Source organism: Hydra viridissima, unplaced genomic scaffold, assembly GCF_058129835.1.
Source record: "Hydra viridissima isolate aposymbiotic clone 2 unplaced genomic scaffold, HvirCarnegie_v1 scaffold_2, whole genome shotgun sequence".
NCBI lineage: Eukaryota > Metazoa > Cnidaria > Hydrozoa > Anthoathecata > Hydridae > Hydra > Hydra viridissima.
The window spans coordinates 18,509,102-18,529,081 of NW_028324301.1; the positions used below are offsets into that span (position 1 = coordinate 18,509,102).

At 32.2% G+C, this 19,980-nt stretch overlaps 3 protein-coding genes across 3 annotated transcripts; 2 read left to right on the plus strand and 1 right to left on the minus strand.

The window, feature by feature from the left end:
• Positions 1–128: 128 nt before the first annotated feature.
• On the minus strand, positions 129–3,478 carry LOC149892305 (E3 SUMO-protein ligase ZBED1-like). Its single transcript, XM_090078442.1, has 2 exons — positions 634–3,478; positions 129–538 (listed from the first exon to the last, which is right to left on the minus strand). Exon 1 carries the CDS (start codon positions 2,886–2,888, stop codon positions 840–842), a length of 2,049 nt encoding a protein of 682 aa, XP_089934568.1. The 5' UTR covers positions 2,889–3,478; the 3' UTR covers positions 129–538; positions 634–839.
• Positions 3,479–5,831: 2,353 nt separating this feature from the next.
• LOC149892306 (uncharacterized) lies at positions 5,832–6,842 on the plus strand. The gene has a single exon (XM_090078104.1). The coding sequence runs from the start codon at positions 5,832–5,834 to the stop codon at positions 6,840–6,842; it is 1,011 nt and encodes a 336-aa protein (XP_089934230.1).
• A 5,525-nt stretch (positions 6,843–12,367) lies between these two features.
• Positions 12,368–15,209, plus strand: LOC145186212 (gamma-aminobutyric acid type B receptor subunit 2-like). The gene is made up of 3 exons (XM_080062324.2): positions 12,368–14,206; positions 14,316–14,756; positions 14,858–15,209. Exons 1-3 carry the CDS (start codon positions 12,500–12,502, stop codon positions 14,894–14,896), a joined length of 2,187 nt encoding a protein of 728 aa, XP_079918450.2. The 5' UTR covers positions 12,368–12,499; the 3' UTR covers positions 14,897–15,209.
• The last annotated feature ends 4,771 nt before the right edge of the window (positions 15,210–19,980 follow it).

The following is a 19,980-nucleotide window of genomic DNA, read 5'->3' on the forward strand; positions in this document are numbered from 1 at the left end:
ATAAAAATTTGATATAAGTTAAAATCTCCAAAAAGGAATTTGTTTCACAAGAATAACGTTTTATAAGGCCGGGTGAATAAAAATGAGCAATTGCTTTTACTCAGTTATTGGTCAGCTTTACGTGAATAGAAACTTCAACAACTTTTCTTAAGTTTTTATTCACGTAAAATTGAGCAATTACTGAGTAAATTGCTTACCTTTACGTGAATAAAAATATAAGGAAAACTGCTGAAGTTTTAATTCACGTAAAGCTGACCAATTACTGAGTAAAAGCAATTGCTCGTTTTTATTCACCCGGCCTATAGCTTTGTTTGTCGGTTTGATAACCCTCAGAAGAACGTCTTTAATAAACCAAAAATAGTTTTTTATGGTAGAAACCAGGCTGGCAATTTTTTGCTGTTGAAAACAAAATCCACCGCCAAGTTAATTAACTCAAGATGGCGAATATTAGCTATTTGTTGTAGAGACCGCCGATTCGTTACTGTTTATCGGTTTGCGGATTGTGCACCGAATTATCTATGCTAAACGGTTCAAACTACTTACGGATTGATTTGATCCGAAAATAATTTATCGGAAAATAATTCGTTAAAATTTTTTCGGATTATTTTTTCGGATTGCAATCCGATTCGATACTTTCGGATCGGATTGCAATTCGAAAAATTTTTTTCGAATTGGAATCCGAACCGATATTATTTTTACGGATTTATACGGATTCAGAATAAAAAAAGCTTTCGAATTAAGATTCATTTTTATTTACTTATAATATTCAAATATACAATGAAACGAAATGATTTCCTTGTTAAGAAATAAAAAAAAGTCAAAATCACACTGAAAGTTAATCATTTTCCAAATTCATTTCCTGGCCACACAATGTCTTGAATTTTACTGAGTTGCTTAGTGTTTTCTTTCATATATACCAACATCTCAACCTTTGAGATTGAAAGATTGGTTCTTCTAGAGCTGTATATATACCCTGCTGTTGAGAAAACTCTTTCAGATGTTGATGATGCAGCAGGTATACAGAGGTTTTTTCTGGCCAGCCTTGACATTATTGGGTAAATATACTGGTTTTGTTTCCAGAATTCCAGTACATTTGTATTTGCTGGAACTGGTTTTGAATTCAAATACCCCTCAATTTCAGTAGAAATGGCTTTCTTGGTGCTTGTTTCACCTCCAGGATTAATGTAACCTGCACCAAACACTTTCTTCCTCAGTTGTTCAGTGAAATCAAAGTCGTCATCATCTTCATCATCCAACATTGAAGGGGAAGGAGTGCTTTGGCTAGCCAAAATTTCTTTTTTTGACAGTTCTTCCATAGCTTTTTTTACTGCAGTTTTGACTACTTCAAATTTTTCCCCCTCATCCACAAAGCACATGCCCTTGCTGTTAGGATCTAAAAAATGAGCTATAGAGAATTCAATATTCATCAACTCCCCTTCGAATCTTTTGTTTAGATCTTCATTGAAGTAGTGAGCAAGCTCTGATGACACCTCGGTTTTTGGCTTGATCATCTCCCTTGCTAATCTTCCTCTGATGTTGTATAGGCAATTAATAACGGAACAGATGCTAACATTCTTTTCACTGCTGCATTTCTCAGAGAATTCTGAAAAGCCTCTCAGAAGCCGGATGACAGATTGAATAGATTCCACTTCATCATCTGTTGGTAAAAGATCTGTCAACTTACAACCTCCAGAAACAGTAGGGTTCGGATTCTTTAAAGAATGCATCGCCGGAAGAAGATCCACCACAGACTCCATTTGATGGAGGTCAGAGTTCCATCTTGTGGGGCATCTCTGTACTAACTTCGTTCTGGAGTTTTTTAAGGCTTTGGGAGCATTAACTAAAATCATAGCTTTTTGAGAGGACTGGTTGAAGTGACCTACTAATTTTGTTATTTTGTGGTTGAGAATTGACCATTTTGGACATCTTTTATCATCGACAGCACCACTGACAACTAGATTTAGACGGTGGTCGACACACCAAATTGCACTTTGAACCCCAATTGATTTCCTAACACCTGCTTGGACATTAGCTGCACCGTCGACTGTTATCCAGGTTTTGACTCCAAAATCAAGTTCCAGTTTGTTGATAGATTCATTGAGCTTCTTGGCAATATTGTCGGCAGTATGTTGTTCGGGGAAGTAGGACATTTCTACCAAGAAGAGCTTTAATTGGAACTTTGAATCTATATAGTGGAGTGTAAGGCTCATGAAAGACAAATTGGTGTGATCAGTGGTCCACACGTCGGATGTAAAGGCCACTCCATCAAGATTTGACTTGTCTGAATTGAAAATGTTTTTTACTTGTTCCTTGATGAATTTAAAAAGGAGAGGAATGTATTTTGTAGATATATTCTTTGCTGTAATGGTTCTAAATTGACCGTTGGTTGCAGTTCTCATCATCCGGGTGAATGCGTCAGTTTCTACAATAGAAAATGGTTGAGTGTCCTCAATCACCCATTTAGTAATGTCAACAACAGTTCTTCTTTGATTGATGTCAGTAACTTCCCATTCAGGTTTGGTAGCCTGTTTTCTACCTTGCCGTGTCTGTGTGTTGGAAGTGCAACAAGTTCCACTTGGTCCAGGCTGTGGCGATACTGGTGTATCTTTTTGTGTTTGTGGACATCTCCTCTTTTTTCCTCTTTCTTGTGTTTGTTCAAAATCTGAGTCTTCAGAGGCAAGCTCATCAAAAATGTCTGGTATTGTTGATTTTTGCTTGTCTTTCCTTTCTAATTGTTTATATAAATTCAAGTGGACTCTTTTCAAATGGTTCCTTAAAGGACTTGTGGTGCTTTTATTGATTAAGTATATTTTGCCACAGGCCTTGCATTTTGCCTTGTTTTCCTCCACATTGTTGAAGAATTCCCAAATATTAGACAGCTTAGGCATCTGAAAAGAAAAAAAAAGTGAAATAAAAAAAAAAAGAAACGAATCGGATTGAGTTTGCCATATCGGATCGGACGAATATTTCGGATTATTTATTGAATTTAAAATCCACAAAAACGGATTAGATTGTTAATAAGGATTACTTTTCGGATTAAAAATTCGAAAACACGGATCAAATCACATTTTCGATTTACTGACTTTTTATTGAAATATTTGCCTCAATATTTCCTTAATATTTGCCTTAATAAAACGTGATAGTTTTTGATGCATACAAACAGTTTCCGAAAAAGAACTAATTATTTATTAAGTTATTTGAAAATTTTCCTTAATATTCGTCTTAACAATAAATGATATTTTAGAGGCATGCATAAAATTTTCAATAAAAGAACTAATTATTTGCCTTAATTATTGAAATGAGCGTAACAATTTTTCAAACTAGTTTTTATCTCTATTTCTATTTTTATTTCTGTTAATATTTAAGTAGAAGAAATATTACAATATAAATTTTATCGGACCAATCCACTAATTGAAGCAATCCGCAAAGCGAAATAATTCGCAAAGGAATTCGATCCACAAAAAAAAAAAAAAAAAAACCGCAAAAATTCAGTTTGAAATATTCTTAACTTTTAAATCAAATTAATATAATATTGGCTTACCGTAATAAATGTAGGTGAAGAATAATAGACTTGATCTGTTGAACGAATTGTTGTATGTTAAGATTTCCAAATAGAACTGATTGAAAATAAAAAAGAAATCCACTATTTATAGGACGCGCACATAATAAAAACGTAATTTTTTTGGACCACACCATTTAATGGTGACGCGAACGGAACGCGATTCGTATAATTCGCTAAGCGAATTAAAGTTAAATTGATTTGTAAAAATTTTTCGGATTAATAATCCGAACAGCAAAGAGAATCCGCAACAAAAAAAAATCCGCTAGTGGTTCGTAAATTAGTTTTCGGATTATTAATCCGAAAAATTTTTACGAACTGACTATTTTAATCCGCAAAATAAGTCGGATTGGCTTTTTGCGGATTTTACGAACCGAATCGGCGGTGCCTAAATATGGTTGAAAAATAACGATCTAAGTTTCAACGTTATTTCAACGTAGGTTCAACGTTAAAAACAAACGTTGAAAATTTCCGCGTCTTTTCTACGTTAATTTTCAGTTATTTTCTAACATCGATGCGTGTTGCAATAATTATTGCTATTAATAGCAATAAAAAATTTACCGACGCAAATGTATTTCCCTTACAGGCTTTTGCTGATTTAAAATGGATTTAGATCGCGTTAAAATGACACTTAAATCAATCTGAACGTTTAGGAATCAATTCTAAACGGATTCCGAAAAGCGATTATTGCTTTTTTTTTAAAGAAATTGTTTAAAAATGCCTTATGACTTAAGGCACAAAACAACACATTTAGAAGACATTCACAATTACTTTTTATTTTTGCAATAAAAAAAAATTCTTTAAAATGTGTTGATAACTATATTAACTAAATTTTCCGGGATCTTTCTCAATAACGAGGGATTGATTCTTCAATAGAAATTCTTTTAGGATTTGTTGGAGAGAAAGTAGAAAAGTTCTGAGATCTTTTCGGATGGAGAGGCTCAGATGAAGGGATTCTATCAGATTCATTGGAGTTATCTTTGTAGTTATAATTTCCATCATTATCACTGATTTCCTCAGCCATTGATGCGTGATGTCTTGAAGCAACAGTGGTCTCATGCCCATCAGGCATTCTTACATGAAAATATTTACTATTAGCCTCTAAAAGCTCAATCTTTTCAACAAGAGGATCATATTTGCAGTGTCAAGCATGACTTTTAAGCAATACAGGACCCGAGTTAGTTAACCATGTAGAAACAGAGTGCCCATTAGAAGAACATCGACTGAATCCAATTAATTGTTCATGAGGTGTACCATTAGTAGAAGTGCAAAGTAAGGAGCGCATTGAATGAAGGACATCGGGTAAAACACGTTCCCAGTTCATAGTAGGTAAATTCTTTGATTTAAGAGCAAGTGAAATTCCTTTCCAAATTATGCCATTGTATCTTTCGGTTTAAAGCTTACGAGTTGCGTCAATTTGATTGAAAAATCAAAATTACTTTTCTTCTTACGGAAAAAATCCACGTACGCTACCATTTTTTACCACATAACAAACGTTATATTGAGTTTGTAATCATTTATTTGTTATCTTTCAGCCGCCACTCTTATTTTTATGACAGATTATTTTGTTTCAAAGATATTTAAGAAATTTACAACTTCACATTTGCGGGGAAAGTGCGACAACGCTAGTTACTGAAAAAGATCGTTAAAGTAAACGTTTAGGCTAGCAAGTTAATAAACTTTATTAATCGTCAAAGTAAACGTTTACGATATTATCATTTTATGAAAGAATTTTATGTAAAAGTAAAACATAATTTTATTAGAAACTTTAAAAGAATATAATATAACTTTGTTGTCATTTAGTGCCCAAAAATTTTTAAATGAGAAACTACAAGAAAAAAACTAATCAAGCTAACTGGAACGAAGATGACATGAAAAATGCTATAACAGCAGTAAAGGTAAACAAGATGTCTTTAAGAAAAGCTTGTAAAAACTTTAGTGTGCCAAAAGATTCACTACATCGGCGTGTTAAAAAGGCTTCACTTGAAAGTAGTTTACATACTAATTTACTTGGAAGATTTAGAAAAGTGCTTTCTGATAACCAAGAACAAGATCTAAATAAGTATGTTAAAGATATTGTTATAAATTATAACTAATTATCAATTTACAACTCCCTTGAGAAATATTATAATCGTCGCGTTATAACTACCATTTAATTTTTTATTGTATTGATCTACGTTATTTGATAGATAAAACCTTTGGAGTTAAGAGGTTATTATTTCAATTTATCTATTAAAAAATTAAAAAAAAAAAAAAAAATTAAGTAATTTTCATGGAGAAATATCTGCGTCCTGAAAGATTTGACGCGAATCCAAATTCTTCAACATCAGGTAAAGAATGGACTCACTGGTTTAAAACTCTCGAAAATTTTTTCTTATCTTCAGAATCTACATCTGACGAAAAGCTAAGAATATTAATAAACTTTGTATCACCAACTGTTTATGAATATATATCCGATTCACTATCTTTTGAAAATGCGATCGACGTTCTCAAATCGTTGTACGTTAAACCAAAAAACGAAATATTTACTCGGCATCAATTAGCAACACGTAAGCAACAAGCTGGCGAAACACTAGACGAATTTATACAAGCTCTCCGAACTCTTGCAAAAGATTGCAACTTCAAAGCAGTAACAGCCGATGTTAGAGATGCGTTTATCACTGGCTTAAACTCAAGCATAATACGTCAAAGGCTAATGGAAAACACGAGACTCACACTAACATCGGCATTCGACCAAGCACGCTCATTAGAATTTGCTCAAAAGCACTCGGAACAGTACCAATCTAGCGTACCCCAAATCGATGCAATGCATAATGCAAGAAAATACACTGATAATCAGTTAACTTCACCTCCGTCCACAAAACTGTGCTACTTTTGTGGAAACAATCGCCATCCACGCAGTGCTTGTCCTGCTCAAGAAACCACATGTCACAAATGTCAAAAACGAGGACACTTTGCAAAAGTGTGTAAATCAAACAAATCATTAGCTGTTACCGAATCCGATGATATAGTAGCAATGATTAGTGCTGGGACAACTAATTGCCTTTCGTACGCAATTCGGAAGGTGGAAATAAATGGGTGGAACTTTTCTGCTTTAATAGATACGGGAAGCTCGGACAATTTTATCAACAAATACATAGTAGATAATTACCAAATCCCATATACGAAAAGTAGCGGCAATGTACCGATGGCATTATCATCACTCAGTACAAAAATTCAAGGCTACTGTAGGGTAAATATGATTTTCCAAAACCAAAAGTATGCTAATATCACCTTTACCTAATTTACCTAACTTATGCGCTGATATTGTCAATTTTACCTAACTTATGCGCTGATATTATCCTTGGTCAAGCTTTTATGAAACAGCATAGCAATATAACAATCCCTTTTGGGGGAATATTACCCCCTTTGTCAGTTTGTAGCTTAAAGAAATCGCAAATATCACCTGCAACATTATTTGCAAATCTTTCCAAAGACTGTCGACCGATTGCAACTAAATCTCGAAGATTCAGTCACGTTGATAAGCTGTTTATTCAATCCGAAATTAAGAAATTATTAAAGGACGAAATTATAGAACCAAGTAACTCACCTTGGAGGGCACAAATTGTAATCACTACAAATGAACGACACAAAAAACGAATGTGTGCTGATTATTCCCAAACTATAAACAAGTTCACTTACCTCGATGCCTATCCTCTACCCAGAATAGAAGACCAAATTAACGAATTGTCCAAGTACCACTATTTCAGTACTCTTGATCTTACTAGCGCCTATCATCAGATACCACTTCTAACAGAAGACAAGCCATATACAGCATTTGAAGCTGATGGCAAACTATATCAATTTACTCGCTTGCCATTCGGTCTAACAAATGCCGTTGCTGTTTTCCAACGGAAAATTGACGAATTTATAAATGAGAACTCTTTAAAAAACACCTATGCGTATTTAGATAATATTACGGTAGCAGGGATGACTCAAGCTGAACACGATTTTAATTTAAAGAAGTTATACGAAACAGCGAAGGAAAACAAACTTACTTTTAACAGCAGCAAAAGTGTAATTTCAGTTAGTTCAATAAATCTACTTGGCTATGTTGTATTTCATAACAACATAAAGGCAGATCCAGAAAGATTACAACCCCTACTTAATTTACCTTTACCACTTAATGGTAAAGCTTTACAAAGAACTGTAGGACTCTTCTCCTATTACTCAAAGTTTATCCGTAATTATTCTGAAAAAATTCTTCCATTATTACAGTGTCTAACATTCCCACTCAATCAACAAGCTACAGACGCTTTTAAACTACTAAAGAACGATATTGCAAATGCTGTTGTAAAAACAATTGATGAAACAATCCCATTTGTTGTCGAAAGGGACGCCTCTGACTTTTCGTTGGCTGCAACATTAAACTAAAATGGTCAGCCAGTGGCCTTCTTCTCAAAATCTCTAAACCAACATGAAACGCACCAACCGGCTATTGAAAAAGAAGCATACGCGATTGTAGAAGCTCTTCGGAAGTGGAAACATTATTTGACCGGACGCCATTTTACCTTAGTAACCGACCAACAAGCTGTTTCGTATATGTTCAATCAGAACCATCGAGGCAAAATTAAAAACGATAAAATTATGCGATGGCGTACTGAACTTGGTTGCTACAGCTACAACATACAGTATCGACCAGGAAAGTATAACCAAGCAGCTGATTGTTTAACACGTTCCTCGTGCTCCGCTTTACTGACTCAAAAATTATCAAACAATGAAAACTCACTTTGTTCGTATATTAGTAACAATAAAGTAAAATTAGAGGAGCTTCATAATGCTCTCTGCCACCCAGGCATCACAAGAATGAATCATTTTGTCCGCAGTCGAAACTTACCATACTCTATAGAAAAGATTAAAAGTGTCGTAAACCAGTGCATTACCTGCTGCGAACTGAAACCTCGATTCTACAAACCACCCAGTACTCATCTTATAAAAGCAACCCAACCATTCGAGCGCCTTGACATAGATTTTAAAGGCCCACTTCCAACATCAACTAAAAATTGTTACATCTTTACAATTATTGATGAATACTCACGATTCCCATTTGCTTTTGCTTGCCCTGATACTTCTTCCTCATCGGTAATAAAGTGTTTTAAGAATCTTTTCTCGTTATTTGGCATGCCTGCTTATGTTCATTCTGACAGAGGAAGCTCCTTAACATCAGAGGAACTACGTACTTTCCTTCATACTCGAGGTGTTGCAACGAGCAGAACGACACCTTATAACCCTAGAGGAAACGGACAAGTAGAGCGCTTTAACGGAATAATATGGAAATCAATAACATTAGCCCTCAAATCGAAAAATCTACCAGTCGAAAACTGGGAAATCATGTTACAAGATGCCTTACATTCGATACATTCTTTACTCTGTACTGCAATAAATGCAACACCACACGAAAGGTTCTGCAATTTTCCACGGAGATCTACGAACGGACAATCTATGCCAACCTGGTTACTAGAACAAGGGAAAGTATTTGTAAAGAAGCACTTTCAATCTAGTAAATACGATCCCCTAGTAGAAGAAGCCGATCTAATAGAAGCTGAACCACAGTACGCCCACATCAAATATCCAAACGGACGAGAATCTACTGTATCAATTAAAGATTTAGCACCATTAGAAGGAGATAAAAAAAAACCCTAATCCTAATCCTGAAAATGCTGACAAAAAGGATTCCATTCACTCAGAGCATACCCCACAATTAAATAAACCACTAATTACAGACCGAGAAAACTTGCTTGATAGGGTATCTGAAATGGAAACTCATCCAGAAGTACAACCTAGCCCTTTTCCCAGACGTTCTCAACGAAATCGGAAAGCGACCCAAAGGTTTGGATTTGAGGACAATTAATTTTATTGATTGGAAGAATGTTATAAATTATAACTAATTATCAATTTACAACTCCCTTGAGAAATATTATAATCGTCACGTTATAACTACCATTTAATTTTTTATTGTATTGATCTACGTTATTTGATAGATAAAACCTTTGGAGTTAAGAGGTTATTATTTCAGATATGGACAATTTATTTTATGGTCTCTCAATGATGGATATTAGATTGATAGTATTTGAGCTCTGCAAAAAAAATTTAGTTCCAAATCCTTTTAACAAAGATAGTAAATAAGCAGAAGAAGACTTTGTGCAAGGCTTTTTATCGCCATTACGCCATCCTGATTTATCACTAAGAAACTCAGAAGCAATTTCTATAAACAGAGTATTTGGTTTGAACGAAGATAAAATTAAAATCTATTTTAGTAATTTAGAGAATTTGTTAGATATCACTTTGAGCCACATCAAATTTTTAATTGTGATGAGTCTGGGTTGTCATGCGTCCATAAGCCATTAAAAGTTATCTCATCTACAGGAAAACGGTATGTTTCATCAGTGACAAGTGGGGAAAAAGGAGTCACAACAACAATTTTATGCGCATATAATTCTGTTGGTCATTATGTACCATCCATGATGATATTTAAGCGCAAAAAAAAGAAATTATTACTCACAGATAATGCTCCAGTTGGAACTGTTCAAGGATGCTAAAAAAATGGCTGGGTTAATACTGATTTATTTTTTGAATATATACAACATTTTGTTAAACATGTACGATGCATCTTGATCAACAAAGTTTTATTTGATGGTCATCATTCTCATACCAAAAGTTTAAAACTTATAGACTATGCTCGTGACAATCGATTGTTTTTGCTATCGCTACCACCACACACAACTCATATACTTCAGCCATTGGACCATGGATTTTTAGCCTTTGAAAACCTTTTTTAATCAAGGATGTATGAGATGGATGCAAAACCATTCAGGAAAACGAATACAAATAGAAAATCTTGGAGAAATTTTTAATGAAGCATATTTAACAGCTGTTAATATGGAAAATGCTACTTCTAATTTTAGAGCGACTGGAATTGTCCCATTTAATCCACATTTGTTAGAAAATGAATATCCAAGGACATCTTTAAGTGTTAATAATGATAAAATCAGGTTATCCATACCTCATGAAATTCACTTTGAACGCGATAACAAAAAAGAATGACTACATTAGAATTAATGAGTCATGATAAATTAAAGCCAATTGAAAGCTTTTTAGAGACCACTGCTTCTTCATCAAGTTCTTTTGAAGACATACTTCAAATTCCAAAACTTTATCCTACAAAAAGAAAATTAGCTGAAAAATCTCAAATTATAACTAGTTCTCCATATAGGAAAAAAATTTACTGGAAAAGAACAATGATAATAAATTAAACAAAAAAAATATAAAAAAGAAAAGAAAATTAAAGAAATGCTTAATTGAAAAAAATGTAAACAATGAAGAGGAATGGTTTTGTCCAGTTTGTCTAGGGAAATGGTGCAATGATACCCAAATTGACTGGATAACTTGTTGTGTATGTACTGTTAGGGTACACGAAGAGTGCACATTAAATGATGTTAGCTTTTTATGTGAATAGATTTTATTCAAATTTTTTTACAAACATCAAACTTTGCACATGCATTTTTTTTATTGATTATTTTTAATTTCTATCATGTTTTTTGATTTAAAAGTAAAAATTACATTATAAAATGATAATTTTGTGTTTTTATTTGCATTCTTATATTTAATCAGATCGAATTTATTAAAAGTCTGCTTTAATTTTACTGAAAATTATATTTTTTACTTAGTTTTTTCTTCAAATGAAATCTGTCTCACTTTGCCCCAGGTTTTGGGGAAAGTGAGACAGGGTAGTTATTGTCTTTTTGAATTTAATTATGTACCAATGCAACAACCTATCACCACAAATATTTAAGAGATTATTAGACACTTAATGTGCTAGTGGCCTGCAAAATTTCTTGTTATGAAACGTGATTCTTCTCAAGTTATGAACATTCTCCCTGAAAGTGTCTCGTTTTGCCCTAGGTTACCCTAATTCGTAATATTAGAATAAACAAAAAAGTTGGCAGAAAAAGTTGTCCATACAAATGAAATTTGTTTAGAATATTAATTTTGATTGAAGGTTTCATAATTTTGCGCTACAACATAACTTACAGCTGCATTCTATAACAATATCTGTTTTAGCATTCACTTGCTACAATTATTATGCGACAGAGTGAGTAAAGAAACAAAAGGAATGCGCGGAACGCGTTGTATGACATTTTAAATTCAAACAGTTTATTTGTAAGTAATAAGGCGAATTTTCACTTAAAAAACATCAAACTGCTAAAGTCTAAATTAAATAGAATAATCACTTTGAGTAAATTAACTGGAATGAATTAAATTTAAAAAAACATAATTGGAACTATTTAAATAGAATAAAGTGCATTATATTATAGCAATCAGGATATTTGTTTGTTGAGACTTTTTTCTTTAACGCAGGCGAGTTAAGGTTCACTAAACTGAGTTAGCTTCGCTGATGTAAAATTCGCTTCTCTCAAACTGAGTTGCATCAAAGATCGCCTTGTTTACTAATTTGTTTGTTATATTTTATTAAAAAGGATACAAATATATTTTCTTAGGATGTTCGTGTTAAGTCAAAGTTAACTTATTCAGGAATCTGTGGTTTAGACGAAGACAAATGGTTATTATTCGTTTTACATAAAATAACGAAACATTTAAAGATAAAATATGTATTGATAATTTTATTTAAACATTTTTGTGTTTTATTACTTATTAAAGAACTGCATAAGACGAATTTTTATCCCAAAGTTTAAGAATGAACCAAATGTTACGGAACGCTTTCTCAATCTGTTAATCAAATATCAATAAGTGCTAAAATTGAATTATTATGAAACCGTTTGAAACGTCACATAATAAGCTAATCTTCGAAAAAAATCGGAGAAGAAAATATCGTTTGAATGTAAAAAAAAAAAAGTTAGCAGAGTTAAATGTAATCAAAATTACAAGAAGTTGTTATTTTAGATGTTTGAATATTTTTTGTTTCTTTTTCTTATGCCACGACTGCATGGGGAAAACCTTCATCTCGCTGTGCTTGTTCCCTCAGATAAGTTAGACATCAACTGCACTAAAAGTGCCATACAAATGGCAATTGACGATATTAACAAACTACCTAATTTCATAGTGCATAATAATGTGTCTTTTAGTTTGCATGCCCACTTTGTGAGTTCTGATTTTGAAGTCGCAAGCATTATTGAAGCTCAACACTTCTTATACAAGCATAACCCTATAAAGATTGTTACGATTGGTCCGCCTTATATGGTCCAGAATGAATATTGTATCGATTTTGCAACTGCTCATGGCAATTTACTGTTTTCGTATAGTGATGCAGGCAACGAACCATTAAAGGACTTTTTTCAGCTGTATTTTACTACAACCCCTTCTATTGTGTCTAGTTTTATTGCCGTGAAATCATTTATAACAAAATTTAACTGGACTAAAGTCGGAATAATTTACGATTACTCAGATGATCATTACCTTAAAAATGCTGATAATTTAAGGGAAGTACTTGAGAATGGAGATAGTCCGGTTAAAATATCGTCCTTTCAAGGAATATTGAGTCTTCAAGTATCTTATAAGATGGAATCGGTGTTTGAAGAACTTCAGAGAAAAGGTGTAAGAATTATAATTGCTCTGCAATCCGTATACGGTGCAAGAAAGATTTTTTGCGAAGCTTATAAACGAAAGATGTTGCTGCCAAAAATGATCTGGCTTTTGTTCGAAATTTTACCGAATGACTGGGCTACAAACAATTATAGCTATGGTGAAACAGATGGCTGCACAGAGAAGCAATTACATGATGCTGCTAACGGTTTTATTACATTCACAAAGCAAACACTTCGAGAAGATAATGTAACAACTTTAAGCAATATAACAAGCGCAGATTTCATGCGTAGGTTATACGACTCTGCTGGTAGAATTTGCGATAGGGCTGCTGCGTATGCATATGATGCAGTTTGGTTATCTGCTCTCTCTTTAAAAAACATGGCAATTAATTTAAATCTTTCTACATACAATTATACAACAGACTTTGGAATAAATTTCGAATTTCCACTTAAGTTAGCAGAATACACTAAAGAAATTTCTTTTGAAGCAATAACAGGTCCTCTATCATACAAAATCCAACTAGAAAAAGGGACATACTATGCTCGTATTGGGCAAATATCCATACATGTGCATCACGCTGAATCAACTTTTGTTGGGTTGCATGATACTTCTTCAAATACACTAAAGTTAGAGCCTTACGCAACAAATATTTTGTTTGGAGATAATTTAGTACTAAATGATCAGCCAACCTATGTAACCGAACTGACATCATTTCCGTTTTCTCTCCTTCTAACATTTTGGCTAATTGCATCAGTAGGAATATTCGTTTCACTGTGGTTTATCAGTTTTTCTGTTACAAATCTTATTGGCTCAATGAGATACTTATACTTTCTTCTTACTCTCGGTGTTATCTTCTGTTACCTTTCTGTAATCGTGTATGGCATAGATACGCGGTTTATAGACATAAAGTTGTTACCTGCAATGTGCACAACATTCACATGGTCTTTATCGATTGGGTTCACATTAATGTTTGGGTCACTGTTTTCAAAGGTGTGGATCAATTATAAAACTACGACACTTTTGGCCAACAACTATTTAACTGGTTACTCGGGAAAAACTGTAATGGTAAGCTATGATCAATCTAAAACTAATATCAGTCTTTTAAACACAATTTTCATTTATTTCATTTCGCCCTTTCTCGAACTTTTTTTACGATATTTTATACATTTTATAGAAATTTATTCAATGGCCGACTCTTTTTGGTGGCTTTTTGCTTGTTGATATCGGTATATTAACAAGCTGGATAACCATTGCCCCATTTAAAGAGGTGATTAGGAATACAACCATAAGTGATCCCTTTATTGATAATACAATAAAAATTAGCCAAGTAGCTTTTTGCACGAGTAAATTTAGCAAAGAATTTATAATTGCAATATATTGCTTCAAAGGATGCATGCTCCTATTTGGTTTATTTTTCGTTTGGCAAACACCTAGCAAAAAAAAGACGAATAATATTGCACTATCAATTTACAGCGTTGTTTTCGCATCTCTGGTCGTTGTTATTACTACAGCAGTTATATCTAACAAATCCAACTACAACATTATATATACTATTGTAGGAATTGGTATTTTTGCTTGCACCGCTACAACATTATTACTGATTTTTGTGCCTGAGGTAAAAAATGATTTTATTTGATTTCTCCCATACAGATTTTGTTCGAAATCAATTTCTTAAAAATCCTTTTTCATAAAGAAAATCATTTTTGCTATTTTTAGATAAAGAAAGTGATCGGAAGAGGAAAAAACACAGATTAATCGGCACATCAATATAGTTAAAAAACAATAAATCAAATAAACAAAACGGGAACAGTTTCGTTGTCAACATTTCTTATATTTAAAATGAATACATTAACTATTGTTTTAAAATGAACACGTTAATTATTGTTTTGATTACGTTAACTATTGAAAATTTGACAATCTTCAATAAATCATAGTCCTCAAGACAATCTTCATCCTCACGAAATATTTGTAATATTGCTATTAATGTAGTATATTTATTTGTTTAGTATTTTCAAATTCTATATCTGTAAATTTTTGTATCTTTACAGTAAATGCCATTTATGGTTGGTGAACTTTTTTTCTATTTGTCCAAATCGAAAGAAACTTTCACAGAAGTTTAACTGTTTAAAAAAAACAGTTTGGTAAAGAAAAACTTCCGATTTTTTTTATTTAAGTAATATTTAAAATATAAAAAAGATTTGTAAAAAAAAATCAGAGTGCAGGTTTAAATTCAAATTTTACCGCACGATAAATTATAAAAATTAATTAGGTCTCAACTTTAAATTTAATACTCGGTTTGATAGCCTTTACAATTAATAAATAGTTGGCAAGGCATGGAATACACAAGGTTGGTCCGTGTGTTGATTTGTAAAGAAATCCTGTTTATTTGTTGGCTTTCTGCATATTAGTTGGGGACTCAAATGCTCCCATAAGTGTTCTTTAAGACTCAACTCAAAACTTTGCGATGGTCATTCAAAAAGCACTAGTTTTTATAGTTTTAAGTTAAAAAGTTCTTTTACTGATTTTGGTTGTATGTGTTATATCATTATCCTGCTAGAATGTCCGATCACCCAGTTGGCATCGACGTCATTCTCACGTCGGTTCGATGTTAGTTTTAGGTTAGCGACGTCGCCAACGTAAATTCAACATCGCACCAACGCACAGTGGGCCAGAATTCACTTTTACTGGACAAAATTCGTAACTAACTTAATATTAGAGCTATATTCACTAAAATAAGTATGAGTACTAATATGATGTCTGCGCTTTTTATGAAGGTAATATTTTTTTATTTCGTTGCTATGGATACCTTTATTTTGCTTAGCAACAACCTATTTTTGTTATCTGCAGATATTTTATAAGTGCTATATTCACTAAATTTGTCATGAGTACCAATATGAGATCACACTTCTTACAAAAGTGATAATTTTTTAAATTTAGTTGCTATGGATACTTATATTGCTTAGTTTCCGGATACTCTCCTTAGTTACAAAGTGGTAAATTGATATTTGAATATTTTTGACCCACCTATATTAAATAACAATTGAGTATTTAGGTAAATAATGTTTTAGGAATAATAAAAGCAAAAATAGTGCAAGAAAACATTGTCAATTTTAAATTGCACCAAAAAATTTATAAAACAATAATATCGTTTGAACCTTCCCATCAATCATTGTAAGTTCAATAATACAATTCACTTCTATAGAAGATCTGCAAACCTCAAATAAAATCATTCCCAAGCTTTCTATTTCACTTTTAATGTACTGATCTTCTTCAATCACAGATTTCTTGGATTCCATTTTGTATGCAAATCTTATGGGTCTACAATTGGCTGTGGAGGACGACTTTTGATTTTTCCAAATAGGCACCTTTTCGTTGCTGTTGTTAAATCCAGTCAAATCCAATGGTACTAGACAAGTAATAAATAGTGATTCTTCACGCTTTAAATCTCTGTTAATGTCGGGTTCTGATAAAACTTGTTTATAAATACTTTAGCCAGTAGCACCATCAAAACCATCCTTACACGTTAGTGTCATTGTTTTTATTGCTTTGTCGTTCAATATCAAGTGCCTTAGCACAGGTTCCCGAACTGCACAGATTCTTATCAAAGTATGAATTATTAAATCTTTTAAAGGAACTGAAGCTGAATAGTCCTCCATTGTTATGTTTGCAGGTTAACATTTCAATTTTGCATCTCTGACATCATTGTAAGCAGGGTAAATGTTATATTCTAAGACTCCGCTTCTAACCAATTGATAGGAAGCTTTTGTCAGACTTGCATCAATTATTAAAGCCAGTGCTTCGTCTGCTGAATATTTAGTTGCTTTATCTGTATTTGAAATATTTAAAACGTTCTTGGCAGCAACAATAATAGATTCATCTCTAAATTTTTTATTAGCAGCAAAAAATAATTCATTGGATGAATGAGATTCAATTAAACAAGATACACGCCGTTTTTTAGTTTTATTAGAACTATTATCAAATGCAACTGGTTTTCGACCACGTCTACTTGCAGTTGGTTCATTGTCTTTTTTTCTGACAATTAAATATTCATTAAGCCAGCTCACAAACTTCTTTTCAAAATTTTTGACAGTATAGTTTGCAGATTTCCACTTTTTTTTATACAAGTAAACAAATCGTTGAACAGCGTGTCTAAAATCAACGTCTTTAAAATCAGCAAATTTTGGCTGAATAAATTTTAATATATCTTCAGAAATATATTGTTTTGAAATACTAAGATTGTTTTTTTGGAGAAAATTATGAATGTCTAAGTTTAATAAAACCATATCTAAATTATTATTGTAGCAAGTATTTTGTATTTAAAAGTTTAATGTTATAATATATATGCCGTCCGGACTACTAATACTTGTTATTAATTAAGTTACTACAAGTGTTAGTAATTAAAATTAAAAGTAATTAAATTACTGTTAGTGTTAGTAATTAAATTACTAACAACTACCGAAAATATGTTGTTGCTATGCTATGCAAAGTAAGGTATCCATACTAACCAAAAAAAATAATCCCATAAGAATTGTGAATCTCATTTTAATACATATCCCCATATTGTGTACTTAGCGCATGTAAAATACTGTTAAAACAACGTTAATGTAAAATTGAGTTGTTGCCATGCAAAATTTAGTACCATAGCAACCAAGTTAAAACATAAAATCTGAACGGGGATTTAAGGGGACGAGCAATCAATTAAAACTCAATTGAAGCATCATATAGCTCAAATAAATATAAGACAGCACATGGCAAATTGTGGTAATTATTAGTTATAGTGCGGCAAAAAACAAATTTCTTAAGGAATTTTTTTTTTTAATCTGTGATTTTCAAAGTATAACTGAGATAACATGCTATGACAAATTTATTTCACACATTTGGTTTTTCTTATCTCTAAACACTCTAGAATAACATGTGCTAATTTTTTGTTTCAAAAAGTAGATGTAGTTGAAATATAACACAACGTTGATATCACCGTTAATTACTTATTTAAAATTTTTTTTTTTTTTTAATTTCAATATTCAAATGCTTAGAGTCCTGGTAACTAAGGGATTTAATATAAGTAAGTTATCAATAAATTTATCCTTATATATATAGATACTAAAATTAAATAGGTTTTCAAGATTAGACAACTAAAGTCTTTCCCATTTTGTCCACCTACTGGCCCACTGTGCAACGTGAGAATGACGTCGAAAATTAACATCGAGTTGCGATGTTAAATCAACGTCAAAACGACGTAAAACATCGCGATGTAATCGCGATGACATCGCGATATCATTGAATATTATCGTTGATCCAACTTTCCATTTCCAACGTTAATGCGATGTCGCACTCGACGTCGCCTAAACGTTAAACCAACATCGCCATGCCCACTGGGCACTTGGGACATTTTTTCTTGAATTAAGTAGCAAGATTTTTTTAAATTATATCTTTGAACATGATTTGATCCAAGATGTTTAAAAAAACCTTTAATTAGACAAATTTATCCGATTGAACATCTACAGAACTTTCCCCATACAAAGTTCTCCGACCCAAATATTATTTCATATTCGGCAATCGATATTTTGAGCTTAATCTTTGACCTGAAGGACGACAAGAATACTTATTCCATCTAATCCTAAAAGTATGAACTTTCTTTCGTCATTCCTCAGAGTCTTAGCTGCTATAGTGTTCTACTTACATATCGTGAAACTCAACGCAGGCTTTTTTATGCATCACAGAGAACTTGGTCTCTTTGTTGGACTTCTTTTAAATAAATTGGCATAATGTAGCCTTCCTTTTGTTGTGTCTACACTACAATTTACTTTATGAATAAAAAACATTTCAGAATTCAAATTTTCAGCACTCTTTCAGAGATTTGCTTCAGACAAGTTAACGAGTTCTCTATCGTCTATTTTTTTTGTGGCAATTCTTAGTCTTTCTGAACGTTTTTTGTTTTTAATAATTCCTTCCTCACATTGAAGTTTCTTAACTATTAGAGAAACTGTGGGCTTTAGATACATTAAAGTGAGATGCTAGTTTGCTATAAAAATTTTGGTTGATAACACTTCGAACACTCAAATAATTTTTGCAAGAGGGGCTATTTTTCGTTATTAATTTAATTGCTGTAAAATAAGCATCGAAGTTTGGTTTTTTTCGTTAAAAAAAACAAAAAACAAACAAAATACAAAATTAAAACAGCACTCTTTACGCGTTTAAACCAGGAATTTTTTTGGTGTGACAAATATATATTCATGCATAAATCAAAATTTTTCATTTTTAAAAAAAAAAAAAAAAAAAAAAAAAGGAAAACGGATTTAATTGAATAGCATTATGTCTATTGCGCAATATCTTGAATAGTTGAAGCAAAATGATAGAAGATATCTGAGATACAGCAAATTTTTTGACAGAATCTTAAACTTTGTGTCTAAGTAAGTAATTTTAAATTTAACTTATTTCAAATGACTGATATAGAAGTTTGTAATTTATTCGTTATTAATAAAGAAACAAAACTCTAATGCTTCCTATACAATGCTATTGGTTAACTGATTTAATGATAAAATGTTTTGAAATTATCTTTATTTCCCACATTCAGCAATTCAAAGAAAATAAAAATTGAAACTAACAGGAAATCGTTTTAAGAATGTAAATAATATTTTTATAAATCGTAAAAAAGTTATTTACATTCTTAAAAACGATTAACCTTTGCACGGGTAATTTTTTTCATTCCTCGTAAATATTTTTTTTTGAAATAAAATAAAAATGTATCGGTTTTTTTTTTTTTAAAAAAAAAAAACAACCAAAAAATCTACTTTTTTACAAAAAATGTTTTTCATAATGTTAATTTTTAAAATGGTAAT

Coding starts and splice junctions, on each gene's coding strand:
- LOC149892305 (XM_090078442.1), bottom strand. CDS start 2,888: ATGCCTAAGCTGTCTAATATTTGGGAATTCTTCAACAATGTGGAGGAA.
- LOC149892306 (XM_090078104.1), top strand. CDS start 5,832: ATGGAGAAATATCTGCGTCCTGAAAGATTTGACGCGAATCCAAATTCT.
- LOC145186212 (XM_080062324.2), top strand. CDS start 12,500: ATGTTTGAATATTTTTTGTTTCTTTTTCTTATGCCACGACTGCATGGG. Junction 14,207..14,315: donor ACTCGGGAAAAACTGTAATG/GTAAGCTATGAT, acceptor TACATTTTATAG/AAATTTATTCAATGGCCGAC. Junction 14,757..14,857: donor TACTGATTTTTGTGCCTGAG/GTAAAAAATGAT, acceptor TGCTATTTTTAG/ATAAAGAAAGTGATCGGAAG.